The sequence below is a fragment of the Anabas testudineus genome, chromosome 8 (genome assembly GCF_900324465.2).
Source record: "Anabas testudineus chromosome 8, fAnaTes1.2, whole genome shotgun sequence".
Taxonomy (NCBI): Eukaryota; Metazoa; Chordata; class Actinopteri; order Anabantiformes; family Anabantidae; genus Anabas; species Anabas testudineus.
The window spans coordinates 2,885,608-2,905,694 of NC_046617.1; the positions used below are offsets into that span (position 1 = coordinate 2,885,608).

Below are 20,087 nucleotides of genomic sequence, written 5' to 3' on the forward strand. Positions count from 1 at the left end.
TCTCTCTTTGACTTCCTCTCTGGGGATTCCATTCCCCTGCAATCTTCATCTCTCTCCATTACCCTCTTTGCCATCTACCGGATTTTTGCTCCACTATTCACAATGCTGTGTTCACCTGTTTCCAGTCCGTTACATCCCTTCAGCTCCAGATCTTCCTCATTCTCTTCCTCGCCTCTTAAAATAAAGTCATAGCCTGTTTTGTCCTCTTGTGTCTGGTAGTGGTCTGAACTCTTACAGTATTTTCAAATAATTAAATGCACTCATTTAGCAGTTTATGAGATACACATATCTAACTCAAATCCAGTCTTACAAATGTTCTCTTCATGAGGGTTACGTAATCACGTTTTGTGGAAACTGTTTCATATATGATGATTAAACTGTGTGTTCATTGTAGAGCTTCAGTCTTTCATATAGTTAGAATGTGCTGCTTTATACTGACAGGAGAAGAATAGTGAAATCAGTCACTAGCACTCATTGATCGTCCTGCACTATATTACAGCTCCACTAATCTCACTCCCTCCTCTCTTCAAGTGCCAATAGGTTGAGTCACTTGCACCAGTTCAACCAAATCATTTTCACATTTGCACGTTTGGACTTTTAGTTGCATTTGTGAGTGAAATTAACAAACTGTTGAGTTCTGATAACACAAAGATTTTCTCACCTGAACAGATCACAGCTGCATCCTCACTGTGTCCACAGTTGTTGTTCCCAAATCCTCTGTGCTGACACTCAGTTAGAGAACTTTCACTTCCTGAACAGGCCACATTATCAAGCCAGATTTTCCCAGTTCCTTCACCAAACTTGGCCGACTGAGTAGCATTTAGTGCTGCACCACAGTTCAACTCTCTGCAAACCACCATGGCATCATTTAAGTCCCACTCATCATCACAGACTGTTCCCCAGATGTTGTTGTGATAGATTTCAACTCTTCCAGAGCACTGAGTAGATCGAGATCCAGATAATCTGACACCTTGGAACAGAAGAGACCATGGAAAGTAAATGTTTTTTATTTGTCAAAAGATCATGACAGCAAACAATATATTATTATGTTTACCTATATTTTGAAAAAGGTAAAAACATGTTCATTAACACATAAGACACATAAAATCTTATTATTATAGATAAACTATTAAAATAAACAGCAAACTGAATTTTAAATGCTTAAAATAGCAATTAATAAAAGAATACATTTTTTTTTATATTATTGTTTTAGATAGAATCAAATCTGAAATAAATTAAAGCCTTCAGCCTTCACTTCCTGTTTTGATCATATATTGACTAGTTGTCCTCTCTGTCTCTGTCTCTGTCTCTGATTACCTGATCAGTTTCACTTGTTCTCTCCCTCTCACATATAATCAGGTCTGCAGCCCCTTTGTTCTCCACCAGATCATTCATTCCTGAAGTGACCTTCCAGTGTTTGTATTGTGGTTTCTTCTCTCAACCTGTTACCGACCTGGTCCGATCCTTTTGGACTGATTTCTTGATTGCTGTTCTTTTCTCTCTCCCCTTTCACTCACCTCAACGGTTGAGGCAGATGGCCGCCCAACCTGAGCCTGGTTCTGCTGGAGGTTTCTTCCTCTAAAGGGAGTTTTTCCTCTCCACTGTTGCTTAGTGCTGCTCAAGTGGGATTGGGTTCAAATTACTTTGTAAGATCATAAACCTTAAACACTGTCAAGTCCCTTGAGATGACGTCTGTTGTGATTTGTCACAATACAAATAAAATAGAATTTAATTAAATTGAATCCTCTGACCACTGATTCTCAGATCAGGTCAGTTCAGTTTGACCTGATCTTCTATTCAGTGGTCAAAGGATTTAATTCAATTCTGTGATTTGACCTGTTTTCTGTCTCTGTGAATTACTCTTTTGGATTGTGGATTTTTAGTTTTGTTTTTTCTGTCTTTGACTTCCTCTCTGGATCCTGTGTTTTCTGTCGCTCAAGTTGTTTTTGGATTTCTGGACCTCACTCTCTGTCTGTTTCTGGTTTCCTCCCTCGCTCAGTATTTCCTTCTCACAGAACCTGCCTCAGCTGCTGCTCAACCTGGCCACCCCAGTCGCCCTCAGGGTTCCTTTCCCCTGTAGTCCTCATCTCTCTGCATTACCCTCTTTGCCATCTACTGGCTTTTGACTCCACTATTCACAATGCTGTGATCACCTGTTTCCAGTCCGTTACATCCCTTCAGCTCCAGATCTTCCTCATTCTCTTCATCACCTCTTAAAATAAAGTCATAGCCTGTTTTGTCCTCTTGTGTCTGGTAGTGGTCTGAACTCTTACAGTATTTTCAAATAATAACACTCATTTAGCAGTTTATGAGATACACATAGCTAACTCAAATCCAGTCTTACAAATGTTCTCTTCATGAAGGTTACGTATTCACGTTTTGTGGAAACTGTTTCATATATGATGATTAAACTGTGTGTTCATTGTAGAGCTTCAGTCTTTCATATAGTTAGAATGTGCTGCTTTATACTGACAGGAGTCATTTGACCACATTTCTATCAATGAAGCTAGGACATAGAAACACCTCTCTGTATAACATATTACAGTCAGACAGCAGCATCTTTCACATTGATCAAACAACATTATCACCTTAATGGAGGAGGACTTATTGTAGGACTGTTAGATTAGACTGGGTTTAGGATCACGCTGTTCTACAACAGTCTACAACACAGACTCAATATCTTCCTTAAATTCAATAAAAAAATATTCACCAAAAACAGTGCTGGTAGTAATCACTGCCTGAAGATTTGAAAGAATGAACAATAGTGAAATCAGTCACTAGCACTCATTGATTTTCCTGCACTATATTACAGCTCCACTAATCTCACTCCCTCCTCTCTTCAAGTGCCAATAGGTTGAGTCACTTGCACCAGTTCAACCAAATCATTTTCACATTTGCACGTTTGGACTTTTAGTTACATTTGTGAGTGAAATTAACAAAATGTCGAGTTCTGATAATACAAAGATTTTCTCACCTGAGCAGATCACAGCTGCATCCTCACTGTGTCCACAGTTGTGGTTCCCAAATCCTCTGTGCTGACACTCAGTTAGAGAACTTTCACTTCCTGAACAGGCCACATTATCAAGCCAGATTTTCCCAGTTCCTGAACCAAACTGAGCCGACTGAGGAGCATTCAGTGCTGTACCACAGTTCAACTCTCTACAAACCACCAAGGCATCATTTAAGTCCCACTCATCATCACAGACTGTTCCCCAGATGTTGTTGTGATAGATTTCAACTCTTCCAGAGCACTGAGTAGATCCAGATCCAGATAATCTTATCTGAACACCTGCAAGGCACAAGATATTACAAACAATAGTTTAACATTGAGCTTTACTTTGAAGAAATCTTATGTATGATACTCTAAAATAAACTGACCTGCAGCAGGAGAAGATGGCATCAAGAGAAAAGACACTATAAAAGAATAAAGAGTTCCTCTGGTTTTCAGTTACTTGATTCAATTTTACTGGAAACTCACACGACTACAGAACCCCTTTGATGTATATTGTGTGTTGCAACTTAAAAAGAACATGAATTAAATTGGAAAATATCTCTTACCCATGGTGAAAAAGTAAAAGTTTCCTTGTTGTCTCATCATGATTCAGACAGAAAACTTCCTCAGGTTCATCTATTACTGACTAAACAGAAGTAAAAATAAAACCAAAAAAAAAAACGGTGGTCTACAGACACACTTCATACTCATTGGACTTCCTGACACACTTCCTCTTTCTTTTTCTGCTGCTATTTTTTCTCTAACACCCACACACACCCCACCCCACCCCCACCCCCCCCACCCCCACACACACACATTTCTCCCAAGGGCAGAAGCATTTAATACTTTTATTTTATAGAGTTACATCTTATGCTATAAAAAGTTTTCATTAGGAGCAGCATTTCTTATTGAAAACTAAAAGATATTTTCCGTCCTTCTGTTCCAGTGAGTTACTGACTTTGACTGATACATAAGTGACCAGGTTACTCAGAGAAAGCAGCTTTCTCGGGTATTCAGGGAATGAAGTGTATGTGCACACTTTATTTTTGTTAGTTTTTTGTTGTTACAATTTAGATTTTAATGATTCACTTGTGTGTTGTTTCATTTTCAGTCAGACTTTAGTCTAAATTTTAAATCATGGTGACATCACTCTGTAATGACCTCTCTGTAACAATCTCTCCCACATTCACTCTCCCTTACTGTGCTGCTCTCACTCTATGCAGTGCAAGAGTGCAAGTAACTGTTTCGCAAAATCATTGATTGCAAATTGTCATTTTTCCAGGAACATTTAAACATAGATGTATCACAGTTTGTGGAATATTATGTTGAGAAGAGTGTTAATCCAGTTTTTTTGGATAACAGTTTGTAGCCAAGCTCAGTCCAGCAGTTCTGAGTCCTGAGGGGACAGTGGACCGAGCTAACAAATTTATTAATCTTTTGAATCGATTCCAGGCTGAGCCACAGAGCCCACTAAAGTTCTCTATATGCTCCTCAGTCCCTCCCCCACACGACTCAGCCACCACCCAAATGATCTCAGCTGAGCAGGTGAGAATAGAGCTGATCAGGCTTCACCCCACAAAGGCCGCAGGTCCTGAGGGAGTCAGATGAAAACCTGTGCTCCTCAGATGTGTGGTGTTCTCCAACACATCTTCAACCACAGCCTGTACTACACCACTCACACCCTGATTTCATCTGATCACCAACTCCCCACAGTACGTCCACCTGCAGAACTGTGTGTCTGACACTGTGGTCTGTAGCACAGGTGCTCCACAGGGGACAATTCTGTCTTCATTCCTCTTCACCCTGCACACTTCAGGTACAACTCAGAGTCCCTCCATCTTCAGAAGTTCTTCAATGACTCTGCAGTTGTTGGATGTATTCAGGTTGAAGATGTCACAGAGTACAAGGGAGTGGTGATCAGGTTTAGGTACTGGTGTGTACTCAACCATCTTCAACTGAACATCAATAAAACAAAGGAGCTGGTGATGGACTTCAGGATATCTGGGAGTCCTGTCATCCCTCTCTCTATACAGGGGGAGGAGGTGGAGGTCATATCCCAGTACAAATACCTGGGATAGTACTTGGACAGAGGAGCACGTTCAGCCAAAGACTGATCAATATTAAGTGCTCCACAGAGAACCACAGGAGTTACTTTCTACCTGTGGCCATTAATCTTTACAATTCCTCCCCCCTCTGTAAGGGGTGGGGGAACTGACTATTTCTGTTATATAATTGCTGTCATTCCACCCTGGACTACAATTATTGACTCATTTTCATCATCTCACATGTTGTGTATATATATATATATTGAGTTCTCTGAATTAATTTTATTGTGGATTTGTGTCGGTTGGATCTTTTCTGGTTGTGGTTCTCTTTCTTTCTGTCTGTGTTGGTAACAACTGTAATAAGGCAAAACATTTCCCCTCTGGGATTAATAAAGTTTTTTAAATCCTGAACCCTGAATCCGGACCACCAGTTTCTTTGCAGGCGACATGCCAGCCAAATCTTCTGTGTTGCTTCTGAGAGTCAGAGTTCAGAGGAGTCTGGATCAATGCTGGTTAAAGATGATAATGTCTGTATAAAAGTTTCCAAACATGATCACACCATGTGAATAAGAGTTCCTAGAGTACCAGGTGGTCAGAATGTACAGTTCACATATGTACACATCCCCATCTGATATCTCAGCTTGGGTGTCACAAAGACTCCATGAACTTAAAATGTATAAACTGGTGATTGGGATTATGATGATGTCCTGTCACTATTGGACCAAACTATGTCTGAGTCAACATTTCTATTAACATAAGAAATAGATTTTTTCCATTCTTTTATTCCTAGAGATTAAAACTTTGAAGTATGAAATATATGTTATTATACAAAAAGGACACATTTTATTTTAGTACCACTGTAAGGGACCAAGCAGCCAGGCAAGAGGAAACACAGGTGGATTGTCAAAAAAAAGGTTTATTTATCCCAAAAATGTGAAAGGAAAATTACACAAAATATTACTCTTAGGGCCCATAAAAGAGGACAACAAAAGAAACTAAACTCAACAAAGTAGACTAGACAAACATTACTTCAACTGAATAAACCGACTAACATATCTGTATTCAGGGACGTGTCCTTTGCCCCTGGCCTGACTAGCCTCGGCAACCTCTGCACTGGTAACGTATATAAATCCAAAGCAATACCTGAGGTTACCCATAGTTAACTTGTGTGGCAGCGAGTGCGGCCATCACAACCACCAAGAACCAAGTAAGAACTGGGTGATCTTCCAGATCATTGCCCTGTTCAACTCTTTAGGCTTTTAGAGTTGAAGTCTAGGTCTAAGATAGAAAAACAAAGAATGCTTATCTATGTAATACTGTGTGAAACAAAAGATAATAAAGAGTCATTTCCAATGAGAGTTTTTTTCCTCCTGATACTAAATTATTATTCCTATTATAATAAATAATAATAATTATTATTATATTTTTGAAATGTCTTATTTTACCCTATAGATCTATGAATTTATGTAAATTTCTGTAGCATATGAGCAACTATTGGACCATACTTTGAGGTACATTTCTTAAGTGATATACCAGAAAAAAAGGAATATTTGAGTTTTAACAGGGGCCGTAATCAATGCCTGCAGGAATGTAAAGTAAATGACTGGTGATATATCCTAAAGTTAAAAAAGGACAGACCTAACCTCCAGTCCTACTTGGCAGTACAGACCTGTGGATTTTTTCATTCCAGATGTTTTTTCTCAACAATTAATCCAGCTTTGACCAATAATTAATAGGGTTACTAACAGCAACATGAATCATTAAATTGAGGCAGACTGTTAATTTTTATTACAGAAATGGATAAATGGAAATGATCTGATGATGGAAGCTAGGTAATAAGACATAGCACTACACACTGACCTCAATTCCTGACATGTAGATAGATGACTGCGCAGTGAGACACACTGATCTTTCTTGCACACAGAAGATATTGTCTAGCAGGTCAGTGTGAGGCTCAGTGAGCTAGCTATCTGATTATGATAAAGGGGCGGAGAGAGAAGTGTGTCAGGAAGTCCAAGAGATACTCTCATGCTTTCTTTCTCCTGGTCTATCTATGTCAGCAGCAGAACATGTGTATGATGATCCCAATAATTGCAGACGCTGCACTTGTTGGGATCATCACTGATGATGACTGGACTGGCGCAGGACTTCTTAGACTGGCAGAACCAACTCCTCATCAACACAGGGAGGACTAAGGAGATGGTGGTGGACTTCCGCAGACGTCAGTCTACTCTGCCCTCACCAGTGAACATCCAGGGAATGGACATTGAGAGAGTAGACTCTTTATAAGTACCTGGGTACTCTAGCGGCTCTACCTCCTGAGGAGACTGCAGTCTCTTGGATTGAAGGGGTCGTCCTGAGGACCTTCTATGACTCTGTGGTGGCATCAGCCATCCTGTACAGGGTGGTCTACAGGCGAAACTAGCATCTATGCTGGACCACAAGTCTCACCCCCTACAGGACACCCTGTCTGGTCTGGAGAGCAGCTTCAGTGACAGACTGATCCACCCTTGTTGTGTGAGGGAGAGATTCAGCAGGTCTTTTCTTTCTGCTGCAGTAAGATTTTACACTGAACACTGCTAACACTGTACATTTGGCATCAATCTGTTATAATCATGTGCAATCCTGTATTTTAAGGTAAATCACCACCAGTCCAAAATACTGAAGTCACTTTACCTGGTATTTATTTATTTATCCATCGATTTCCTATTTATCTTACATCTTTGATACTTTTGGCACTTTGCTGTTGCAACAATACAATTTCCACGTTGTGGGACAAGAAGACTTGGGAGACAGGTTTTTACCTAAAATTCATATAATTTATGTAGTTAAAGCTCTGATGTGATCATATGAAATAGCTTCACCAACATCAGACATATTTAATGAGTTCACACCTGAGCAGGTTTTTTTTGTATTTCTCTGTCCACTTCAGGGCCCTCACAGGTAACTGGCAAAAACAATTTGTAACAAATAAAAAAGTAGATTACAAGTGCGGGCAGAGGAGTGACTTCTGACTAAATACATGCTGACAGCAGGTGAAGACAATGAAAACAGATATGAAAATGAAAACTACGTTGTCCTTTAGTTTTATTTATAAAAATTTAATTATAATTCTGTAGCTTAATTTAAGATCACAACTCACTGACAGGGGATGGAGACGTCATCTTTATGTCTTTGAACATCACATAAAGTATCTACTGGAGCTGAGTGTTGCACATTTGAATTGAACAAGTCATCTGCAAACCTTACATAGCCTATATACAATGTACAACCTGCATGAGTGACTACACTGATCAGTCATACTAGCACTTCCTGGTGGTTTTAATAATTTGTCATGCACACTTGGTCCACAGAACTTGTGCGTGGGTGTCGGTGTAACAACCAGGCAGTAGCTTAACACTGCAGTATCAACAGACAGTGTTTTACCTATGGAGCAGAAAAACTTCAGATTGTGAGCTGAGGGCTGCACACAAAACTAATGTTCACTGTTAATGGCTTTCTTTTGGTTTAGATGTAAGATAACATGTTTTTAAAATAAGAGATAATAGTTTGGTTTTGACACGTAGGTCTGAGTAGTTGTGCATTTGTGTTTAGACTTCTGGGAAATGAAGTGTTATTTTAAGAAATGTGTCTTGGCTATCAAGTAAAAATATGATGTGGTCTGCTCATTGCTGGTTTGTCACCCTGACGTGCATTCATGCTCTCACACTGCTCCTCCATGAATCTGGTTAGTCTGTCTGTTCGTTTGTCCGTCAGGAACCTCCATTTTGTTTGTACGTTTGGTTTGTTTGGTCTGCGTTCATGCAGTGTTTTTTAGTTGATACTTTGTCCTGTTAGCTTCATATGTTTGTTCTCGTGTTTCCTGCCTTCGGTTGGTACTTTGTATGTTTTGTTGGTTTATTGGTTCGTCTTTTGCCTGCATCACGGCAGCGCTTTTGTTTGTCACTTTGTTTTTGTCCACTGTGTTCCTTTCAGTTGTTACTTTGTTGGCGTTTGTTAGTTCCTTGTGTCCCCTGCCCTTTTCGTTAATAAACCTCCTTTTGTTCTTACCTGCTTGGTCACCGTCCGTCTGTTTTGTAACATCTGCAGTAAGACGAGTAGAAAGATCTTGGTAAGATCTTTGACTTTTATTTTACCTTTTTCAAGTTTTTAAACTAAACTATGCATGAGTATAGGGAGTTTTCTGCTCCTTGGCCACTGCTTGTACCCCACACAAATGTGCTGTCTATACATTTCCAGGTATGTATGTATGTATTTAAATACAGGCTACTGTCTAGGAGGATTCAGACAAAATAATTCAGTTAATTAGATTAGTATTACTAGGTAACTATGACAACTACTCTAAAATCTTCCATGACTTGAATGGACTCATCCTGGAGTACTAATATGGAAACCTTCAGTGTTCAGTATGTGCCTTACTGTGCAAACTGAACTCTCAGTGCCTGTTGCCATCAATTCTTGCTGAAGGTCTTATGCAGTGACTCAAGGGTTTTTCTTCAACTGTCTCATCAAAAATCTGGTTGCAGCCCTTGACAGTTTTATTGTTGGTCCATGTCTGCAATAGATTTCAAGACTAAACCCAAGAAGGCACAGAGACCACAGATTTAAAATAGGATCACATGAATAATGCACAGGAGCTGGTTGTGTCCTGAGCAGGCTGATGTGATGCCCGGGACAGACAGATAGATAGACAAGGTAAGTACAGGTGCAGGCAGCGGTGAGGGCAATGAGAAAGAATGATCATTCTTAGGGTTGCACATGGTTGTGGGAAAGCTGTCATCTCTAAGTGGTGCATCAAGAGTGACGGGAGCATAAGCTGTTTGAGGAAAACTAGCAGGCGAGCTGAGAGTCTAGAAGGTGAGTGGCAGCAGAGCCACATGGCAGGTGATTGAACAAGATGGCATCCCAGCAGGTGAGTAGCGGGAAAGGCAAAACAACACGGATGAACAACAATAAAAAAGAAAATATATAGAGATATATATATACACACACACACACACAGAGACAGAGACAGAGAGAGACAGACAGACAGACAGATTCATGTACATGCTGCAGGTTAATAAGCTCTGATGTAAAATGTTAACCACAAGTGGGCGCCAAAAGACAGAAGTCTGAGGATTGGAACAAGAGTGAACTTTTATAATAATAATGAATACTTTATTGATCACCTTGGGGAAATTGTGGGTGGACAGCTGCTAGACAGTATGTCAGCGCTACACTACAGGGTTTTTGTGTCTTGTCCAAGGACACCTCAGCAGTTAGCCAGGAGGAACCGGGAATCAAACCACTCACCCTGGGGTTCGTAGGCGACTGCTCTACCACCTGAGCTACTGTCGCTTAAATTAGAAAGAGAGAGTCCACCATCCAAACTGTTTGTGTTTTTATTAACAGGTTAAATCCACACATAGTCACAGCAGCCAGAGAAAAAAGAAAACATGTTTATATGTTAGGAGTAAATTTAAAAGTGCCCACATATATTGGAATGCAGCAAGAAATTACACAGTTATCAAGCTTTCAGAAACACAAAGAGGGTTGGATGTCTACTTACATAGTAAAATGTGTCTAAATCTAAAATTATAGAATGTGATGAAACTACAAGTGTAGTTTCATGTGTTTCACTTGGGGCAGTAAAGCTGTAATACTGTACTGTCACTCTACTCTGAAGGTATTTATTCAGAAACATGAATTCATTTGCCATCTGTGGCTTATTTCTTCTTTTGCAGATAGAAATTTAGTTAAGAAAAATAAGGTTTTGTTGACAAATCAGCTGACCTGACTGGGAGCATGGACACAGTCTCTTACTGATACATACATGATATTACAGTATATCACATCTGCAAATGAGGCACATTCTCTGTGGATATGAAATACTTAAATATCCCTTCAGTTTACAGATATTTCAACTAGTTTGCATAGAGTATGAAATGAACTTAAAAACTGATTACTGTTTGACTCTAATTCAATGAATCAAAGAATAATAGAATTGTGTAACTATACCCCATGTTGCAAGAATTAACAGACAATAATTTGCCCATGCACTAAAAGTAATGACATCATATAATCTATACTGTACACTGTATGGTATAGAAGCACTGAAATGGCTGAAATTTCTATCAAATCATTCAACGTGTACAGTATCTACCCAAGATGTTACACTGGACATTGTTCTGTATCCACAGTAATTCATGTATAAACCTAAATATTTTCATATATACTATTTACTCCATAAAGTCCTTTTGCTCTCTGTTGTCCTGTTGTGTATCCTACCTCCTGATCAGGATACACTTCCACATAATTATCTTCATCACTCTCTTCTGCTTTTTCTATTCTGCCTTTTTTAAGTTTCATCATTGATTTCATGTGAATAACATTCACATATTCTTCATTGTCATCTTCGTCATCCTCGACAGCCACTAAAACAAAAGCATCAGAACAAAATGTGAATACAAAAAACACTTTGTAGCGTGGATGTAATTGAAATTAAAATCAGTGTCCAGGCAACAACAGACCTTAGTCCATGCTTTCATCACCTCTAGGTTGGACTACTGTAATGCCTTACTGTCTGGCTGTTCAACCAGGAGCATAAACAAGCTTCAGTTAGTTCAGAATCCAGCAGCGAGAGTCCTCACTAGAACCAGAAGATACGAGCACATCACGCCTATCTTATCTACTCTTCATTGGTTTCCTGTGAAATTTCGCATTGATTTTAAAATTCTACTTTTGACATTTAAAGCATTAAATGGTCTTGCACCGCAGTATCTGAGTGAACTGCTAGTGTCTTATGATCCACGACGCCTACTTCGATCAAAGGATGCAGGCTGCTTCTCAGTACCTCGTATTATGAAAACTACAGCTGGGGGGAGATCTTTTTCTTATAAAGCCCCAAAGTTATGGAATAGCCTTCCAAATAGCGTTCGGGAGTCAGACACAGTCTCAGTATTTAAGTCTAGACTAAAAATCTATTTATTTAATCAAGCATTTTTGTAAATAGATTTGCCTTAGGGAAACACTCATGGACACAGAGCATTGTGGTGAACTGGTATGTTTAGATGCTGTCTTCCCCACTCTCACTGATCACTCAGGTTTGTTGATGGTGAAGGGAGCCCTCATGTCTGTGTTTCCTTCTAGCTCACCCTTTTAGTTAAGCTGTCATAGTTAGTCCTGCCGGAGTCTCTGCTGCACTCTACACTAAATATACATTCACCTCATACATTATCTGACTGTGATCATACCTAACTGTAATCTCTCCTCTTTTCTCTGCTGACATCGGCAGCTGTTTCTCTGAGATCTTGACTCAACGACAGTCGCTCGATAGTCCAGGACTGGATTTTACTACAAGTCTACCAGAACCTCCAATAACTAACTGGACTCCACATTAACTTAAAGACATTAACTGTTATACTGGACTGCCTGCTGCCTAATAAATATCACGTAATCACCCATATGAGGATGAGTTCCCTGTTGAGTCTGGTTCCTCTCAAGGTTTCTTCCTGTTGCCTTCTCAGGGAGTTTTTCCTTGTCACCGTCGCCCTCGACTTGCTCATCAGGGACAATCTGATTATTGTGATTCACACATTCACTGTTCATATAAACTTCCATAGTTTCTTTGCTTGTGTAAAGCTGCTTTGTTAAAGGCGGCAACATTAAATTGAATTGAATTGAATTGAACCTTGACTTAAGACAAAGGTTCTAGGCTGATTGGCTCGTTCTCTCTCCCTCCTCTTCTTCCTGCAGACCAGACCAATCATCAACAACAACACCGAAAGAAGCAGCAGCAGACTCCCAGCGGCTACTGAAGAAAGCAGCAGTAAAAAGGGCACTAGGAAGGAAAGGAAGGACAAGAAAACAGTTGAACAGATACTCCTTCAAGGCATGTCATCAAATGTTATGTCCTGATACTTCAGATTGGGCACTTCTTACGTAGTCTCAGACATTTTTGCTCAAAATAACTTCTCCTGAATCTGTTTGTTTTCAACAGCAACCTTTCCACTAAAATTTCTGCACAGGTAAAGAAGTGGCTGTGCACTAGTTAAATTAATCACAGCTGAAGTTGTTCTCTCAGCAAACAAAGAAGAACAAAGAAGTGGACAGCCAAATGCCGTTTACTATCATTTGTGCAAGTTTTCCACTGAATTTATCTCATGTTTATACTGAGTGACATGTACAATATTAAGTAAGTAACTAACCACACTACAAAATAATCCAGATAAATATTCATAGTTTATACTTTATTTGGGCACTCTCTCTTCCTGTCATTCTCTAATTATCAAAGTTCTATATATCATCCACCCATTACCTAAAACATTCACACTCACACATATGTTATGAACAAGCTAACTAGTGGACCCAGTTGCAGAATGACAGCAGAAAATCAGAGTGAGATTTCCCACAAAAGATTTATTAACCAAAATACGTAATGAAAAATACAGAAAAGATGAAATGTAATGTAACAAACAAACAAAAAAAAAAAAAAAAAAACTAAAGGAGGAACAAACTAACAACAAAAGATCACTGCAAAAAGGCAGGCAAACTAGAAACCAACTACTCTAAATGAAATAACAAACAAATCTGAACCACAGCAATAGCTGGGACTAATCTACACAATAAAAAAACTGGCACTAATGAGAAACAAAAAATGCAGCCAGATGCTGGAACAAACTACTAAGTTGCACTACTACTAACACACAAGCTAACTATACTAACAGGACTAACAAACCGTGGAGGTGAAAGCCACAGGTCGGGGAAAAGGTGAATGGAGGGAGCAGGAAACAAACGAGGTTGACAGTTGACACACTAGCAAATGACGAACGAACAGACACCAACTTAATTACAAGACACAGTAATGACAAACACAAGACACCTGCTAAAAACACACACCTGCTGCCACTCAAACAAGCCAAGACATGTACCCGGAAGTGAGGGAAAACAGAAAAAAAAAAGAAAATACAGAGACTTCCGGGGATACGGCCTCAGCTGGCCGGAGGAGGGAAATGTAACAATATGTGCAATTTAGAGTCATCAATTATCTAGTACAGACACAGGAAGAACATTCATGCAGAACACACTCAGCCAGCCTGTGGATTGAAACCACTACACGACCTTTCCACTCTCAACATATCATTCATTGTTTTTTACAAAATCTGAAAAAGACTAAATTTAAGTCTACTCACATTTTATGATGACATTAATGGATTCAGTCTCAGTGGAATTGAATTTCCGTGTAGACAGTGTGACTTCATACACACAGCTGTAGTTGCCCTGGTGTTTATACTCAGCTACAGGGAAGTTAAAGGAAGCTGAGTGGTCGACTGCTGACTTGCTGGTGACGCCGGAGCCAGAGAAGATGAGAAAGAAACGGCTGTCAGGATAGATGGAGTTAATGGAGCAGGTGATGATGAAGCTGGAACCCCTGGTGACCTGTGCAGCCTCAGGACTCAGGACCAGTCCTCCATCAGGAGATGTCAGGGAGATGCTGGGAGTCTGCAGGTGTACTAGGTAAAAAGAAAGAAAACAACTAGGTAAAAAACACACTGACAACCGAAACAACATTGACAACTTTTCAGTTGATGGTTGCTTGTTCAGACAAATTGTGTTACATGGGAATTACATGGGAGTTTTTTCACTGGAAACAGCTCTCAGCACCCAAAAGGCCATTCTGAGAGAGCTTTAAGAATAGAGGGCTGAACTCTTTAATATGATTACTTTAACTTGGGCTTTGGGAAGCTCACTGTAAAGAGGAGCACAATATTATAGCATTAAATATGTTGCCTTACAGCTGCACTGTACCTGATTTAAATTCATTCTCCATTACCCTCCTTGCCATCTACCAGGTTTTGGCTCCACTATTCACAATGCTTTAATCAGCTGTTTCCAGTCCGTTGCATCCGTTCAGCTCCAGATCTTCCTCATTCTCTTCATCACCTCTTAAAATCAAGTCAAAGCCTGTTTTGTCCTCTTGTGTCTGGTAGTGGTCTGAACCCTTACAGTATTTTCAAATAATTAAATGCACTCATTTAGCAGTTTATGAGATACACATAGCTAACTCAAATCCAGTCTAACAAATGTTCTCTTCATAAAGGTTACATATTCACGTTTTGTGGAAACTGTTTCATATATGATGATTAAACTGTGTGTTCATTGTAGAGCTTCAGTCTTTCATATAGTTAGAATGTGCTGCTTTATACTGACAGGAGTCATTTGACCACATTTCTATCAATGAAGCTAGGACATAGAAACACCTCTCTGTATAACATATTACAGTCAGACAGCAGCATCTTTCACATTGATCAAACAACATTATCACCTTAATGGAGGAGAACTTATTGTAGGACTGTTAGATTAGACTGGGTTTAGGATCACGCTGTTCTACAACAGTCTACAACACAGACTCAATATCTTCCTTAAATTCAATATAAAATATTCACCAAAAACAGTGCTGGTAGTAATCACTGCCTGAAGATTTGAAAGAATAGTGAAATCAGTCACTAGCACTCATTGATCGTCCTGCACTATATTACAGCTCCACTAATCTCACTCCCTCCTCTCTTCAAGTGCCAATAGGTTGAGTCACTTGCACCAGTTCAACCAAATCATTTTTTCTCATTTGCACGTTTGGACTTTTAGTTGCATTTGTGAGTGAAATTAACAAACTGTCGAGTGCTGATAATACAAAGATTTTCTCACCTGAGCAGATCACACCTGCATCCTCACTGTGTTCACAGTTGTTGTTCCCAAATCCACTGTGCTGACACTCAGTTAGAGATCTTTCATTTCCTGAACAGTCCACATCATCAAGCCAGATTTGTCCAGTTCCTTCACCAAACTGAGCCGAATGAGGAGCATCCAGTGCTGCACCACAGTTCAACTCTCTGCAAACCACCTTAGCATCATTTAAGTCCCAGCTGTCATCACAGACTGTTCCCCAGATGTTGTTGTGATAGATTTCAACTCTTCCAGAACACTGAGTAGATCCAGATCCAGATAATCTGACACCTAGGAACAGAACAGACAATGAAAATGAAATATCGTTTTTTTTTTTTTTTTTTGACAAAAGATCATGACAGCAAGTAATATATTAATATTTTATCTACATTTAATAAAAAGGGTCAAACATGTTTATAATATAAGACACACAAAATCCTATTATTATAGATAAACTCTTACAAATAAACACTAAACTGAATTTTAAATGGTTAAATCAACTATTTAATAAAATGTATACATTTTTTTATATTATTGTTGTAGACAGAATTAAATCTGAACTAAATTAAATTTCACTTATTTTTAAAATACAATAAAATGTTTCTAGACCACCAACAACAATATTTGATAAAATTACTTTACTGTATGTGTCACAGTCTTCAGCCTTCACTTTCTGTTTTGATCATATATTGACTAGTTGTCCTCTCTGTCTCTGATTACCTGATCAGTTTCACCTGTTCTCTCCCTCTCACATATAATCAGGTCTACAGCCCCTTTATTCTCCACCAGATCGTCTGCATTCATTCCTGAAGTGACCTTCCAGTGTTTGTATTGTGGTTTCTTCTGTCAACCTGTTACCAACCTGGACTGATCCCTTTGGACCGATTTGCTGCTTGTTGTTGTTGTTTTTGTTGCCTGCTGTTCTTTTCTCTCTCCCCTTTTATTCACCCCAACAAGTTGAGGCAGATGGCTGCCCAACCTGAGCCTGGTTCTACTGGAGGTTTCTTCCTCTAAAGGGAGTTTTTCCTCTCCACTGTTGCTTAGTGATGCTCAGGTGTGATTGGGTTCACGTTACGTTGTAAGGTCTTAAACCTTAAACACTGTAAAGTGCCTTGAGATGACTACTGTTGTGATTTGGTACAATACAAATAATATTGAATTTAATTTAGTCCTCTGACCACTGATTCTCAGATCCGGTCAGTTCAGTTTAATCTTATCTGATAATCAGTGGTCAAAGGTTTTAATTCAATTCTGTGATTTGACCTGTTTTCTGTCTCTGTGAATTACTCTTTTGGATTGTGGATTTTTAGCTTTGTTTTTTTCTCTCTTTGACTTCCTCTCTGGATCCTGTGTTTTCTGTCGCTCAAGTTGTTTTTGGATTTCTGGACTTCACTCTCTGTCTGTTTCTGGTTTCCTCCCTCCTTCAGTATTTGCTTCTCACAAAACCTGCCTCAGCTGCTGCTCACCTCTGTTGTGTTGTGATATAAAATAAGAACCTGAGTAGAATATTACAGCGATGTCTGGGGCGTTAGTCTAATACTAAATACCACAACCTTTCTAGTAGCCAACCTGGTCACCCCAGTCGCCCTCTTCTCTCAGAATTCCATTCCCCTTCAATCCCCATCTCTCTCCGTTACCCTTCTTCTTCCTCATCTTCTTCTTTCTCTTCCTAGCCTCTTAAAATCAAGTCATAGCCTGTTTTGTCCTCTTGTGTCTGGTAGTGGTCTGAACTCTTACAGTATTTTCAAATAATAAATGCACTCATTTAGCAGTTTATGAGATACACATATCTAACTCAAATCCAGTCTAACAAATGTTCTCTTCATGAAGGTTACATATTCACATTTTGTGGAAACTATTTCATATATGATGATTAAACTGTGTTCATTGTAGAGCTTCAGTCTTTCATATAGTTAGAATGTGCTGCTTTATACTGACAGGAGTCATTTGACCACATTTCTATCAATGAGGCTAGGACATAGAAACACCTCTCTGTATAACATATTACAGTCAGACAGCAGCATCTTTCACATTGATCAAACAACATTATCACCTTAATGGAGGAGGACTTATTGTAGGACTGTTAGATTAGACTGGGTTTAGGATCACACTGTTCTACAACAGTCTACAATACAGACTGTGAGGAATGGGACTGATGGGGACCAAACAGGTGGGTTGGAAAGGATATATTCATGAACAAAAGGGCAGGGACACGGGAGCTGACAAAGACAACGTAAAAACGTAAGGAGACCCAAAAACACGGTGGAATAAGTACCAACATAAACACTGCAGTAATGCAGGCGAAATATGAATTATCAAACTAAACACACAAAAAACGAACTAACTTAAAAAAAAGGACAAAACAGCACAAACTACAACCCAACAGAATAAGAAATACAAAATAACAACGCAAAACCAATGCAGTTGCAGGCAAAACACAAACTCACACGTGGGGGAACAGACCAACAAAAATAGGAGTAACAGGGAGTCCAACACACGAACGGACAGACAAAACAAAGTCATGGAAGGGAAACATGGCAATGTGAAGGACACAACACATCACAATACAACAAACCAGCACTGAACAAAGGCTGAGGGGAGCTTATAAATGAAAGGGACACACAGGTGAAATAAATCAGTCATTAGGACGGTGAGTGGAGACTGAAAGAAGGGAGACGAGGGAAACACCAGGTGGAGACAAAACCCCTAACTGGAGGGGGATGAGGCTATAATCCTGACACAGACTCAATATCTTTCTTAAATTCAATATGAAATATTCACCAAAAACAGTTCTGGTAGTAATCACTGCCTGAAGATTTGAAAGAATGAAGAATAGTGAAATCAGTCACTAGCACTCATTGATCGTCCTGCACTATATAACGGCTCCACTAATCTCACTCCCTCCTCTCTTCAAGTGCCAATAGGTTGAGTCACTTGCACCAGTTCAACCAAATCATTTTTCACATTTGCACATTTGGACTTTTAATTGTATTTGTGAGTGAAATTAACAAACTGTCGAGTGCTGATAATACAAAGATTTTCTCACCTGAACAGATCACACCTGCATCCTCACTGTGTCCACAGTCATGTGTTCCAAATCCTCTGTGCTGACACTCAATTAGAGATCTTTCATTTCCTGAACAGTCCACATCATCAAGCCAGATTTGTCCAGTTCCTTCACCAAACTGAGCCGACTGAGTAGCATTCAGTTCTGCACCACAGTTCAACTCTCTGCAAACCACCATGGCATCATTTAAGTCCCAGTTGTCATCACAGACTGTTCCCCAGATGTTGTTGTGATAGATTTCAACTCTTCCAGAGCACTGAGTAGATCCAGATCCAGATAATCTTATCTGAACACCTGCAAGGCACAAAATATAACAAGTAATAGTTTAGTATTAAGTTTTACTTATGTATGTATTACTTATGTTACTTTAAATCTTATGTATGACACTCTAGAATAAACTGACCTGCAGCAGGAGAAGATGGCATCAAGAGAAAAGACACTATAAAAGAATAAATAGTTCATTAGTTTTTCTAATTTAAAAATAGCTGAAAGAGTTCCTCTGGATTTCAGTTCTTTGATTCGATTTTACTGGAAACACACAAAACTACAGAACTCCTTTTTTGTATACCGTGTGTTGCAACTAAAAAAGAACTACAAATTAAATTGAAATATTTGTCTTACCCATGGTGAAAAAGTAAAGGTTTCTCTGTTGTCTTTTCATCATGATTCAGACAGAAGCTCCTCAGTTTAATCTATTTCTGAATAAGCAGAAGAAAAAATAAAACCAAAGAAATTTAAACTGTGGTCTACAGACACACTTCATACTCATTGGACTTCCTGACACACTTCCTCTTTTTTTTCTGCAGCTTTTTTTCTCTAACACACACACACACACACACACACACATTGCTCCCAATGGTGGAGACATTTAATACTTTTATTTTCTATAGTTACATGTATTGTTAAAAAACGTTTTGATCAGCAGCAGAATTCATTAGTGAAAACTAAAAGATATTTTCCGTCCTTCTGTTCCAGTGAGTTACTGACTTTGACTGACACATAAGTGACCAGGTCACTCAGAGAAAGCAGCTTTCTATTCAGGGTATTCAGGGAATGAAGTGTAAGTGTACGCTTTATTTTTGTTAGTTTTTTGTTGTTACAATTTAGATTTTAATGATTCACTTGTGTGTAGCTTAATTTTCAGTCAGACTTTAGTCAGACATTAAATTTTAAATCATGGTGACATCACTCTGTAATGACCTCTCCGTAACAATCTCTCCCACCTTCACTCTCCCTGACTGTGCTGCTCTCACTCTATTCACACATGTTGTTCTGTGCACTA

At 39.2% G+C, this 20,087-nt stretch overlaps 1 protein-coding gene across 1 annotated transcript; it reads right to left on the bottom strand.

Annotated features, from left to right (window-relative positions):
- Window positions 1-9,472: 9,472 nt before the first annotated feature.
- LOC113157180 (scavenger receptor cysteine-rich type 1 protein M130-like) lies at window positions 9,473-19,497 on the bottom strand. The gene is made up of 7 exons (XM_033326095.1): window positions 19,427-19,497; window positions 19,209-19,244; window positions 18,785-19,099; window positions 14,208-14,528; window positions 12,707-12,856; window positions 11,305-11,450; window positions 9,473-9,592 (listed from the first exon to the last, which is right to left on the bottom strand). Exons 1-7 carry the CDS (start codon window positions 19,467-19,469, stop codon window positions 9,473-9,475), a joined length of 1,131 nt encoding a protein of 376 aa, XP_033181986.1. The 5' UTR covers window positions 19,470-19,497.
- Window positions 19,498-20,087: the final 590 nt, after the last annotated feature.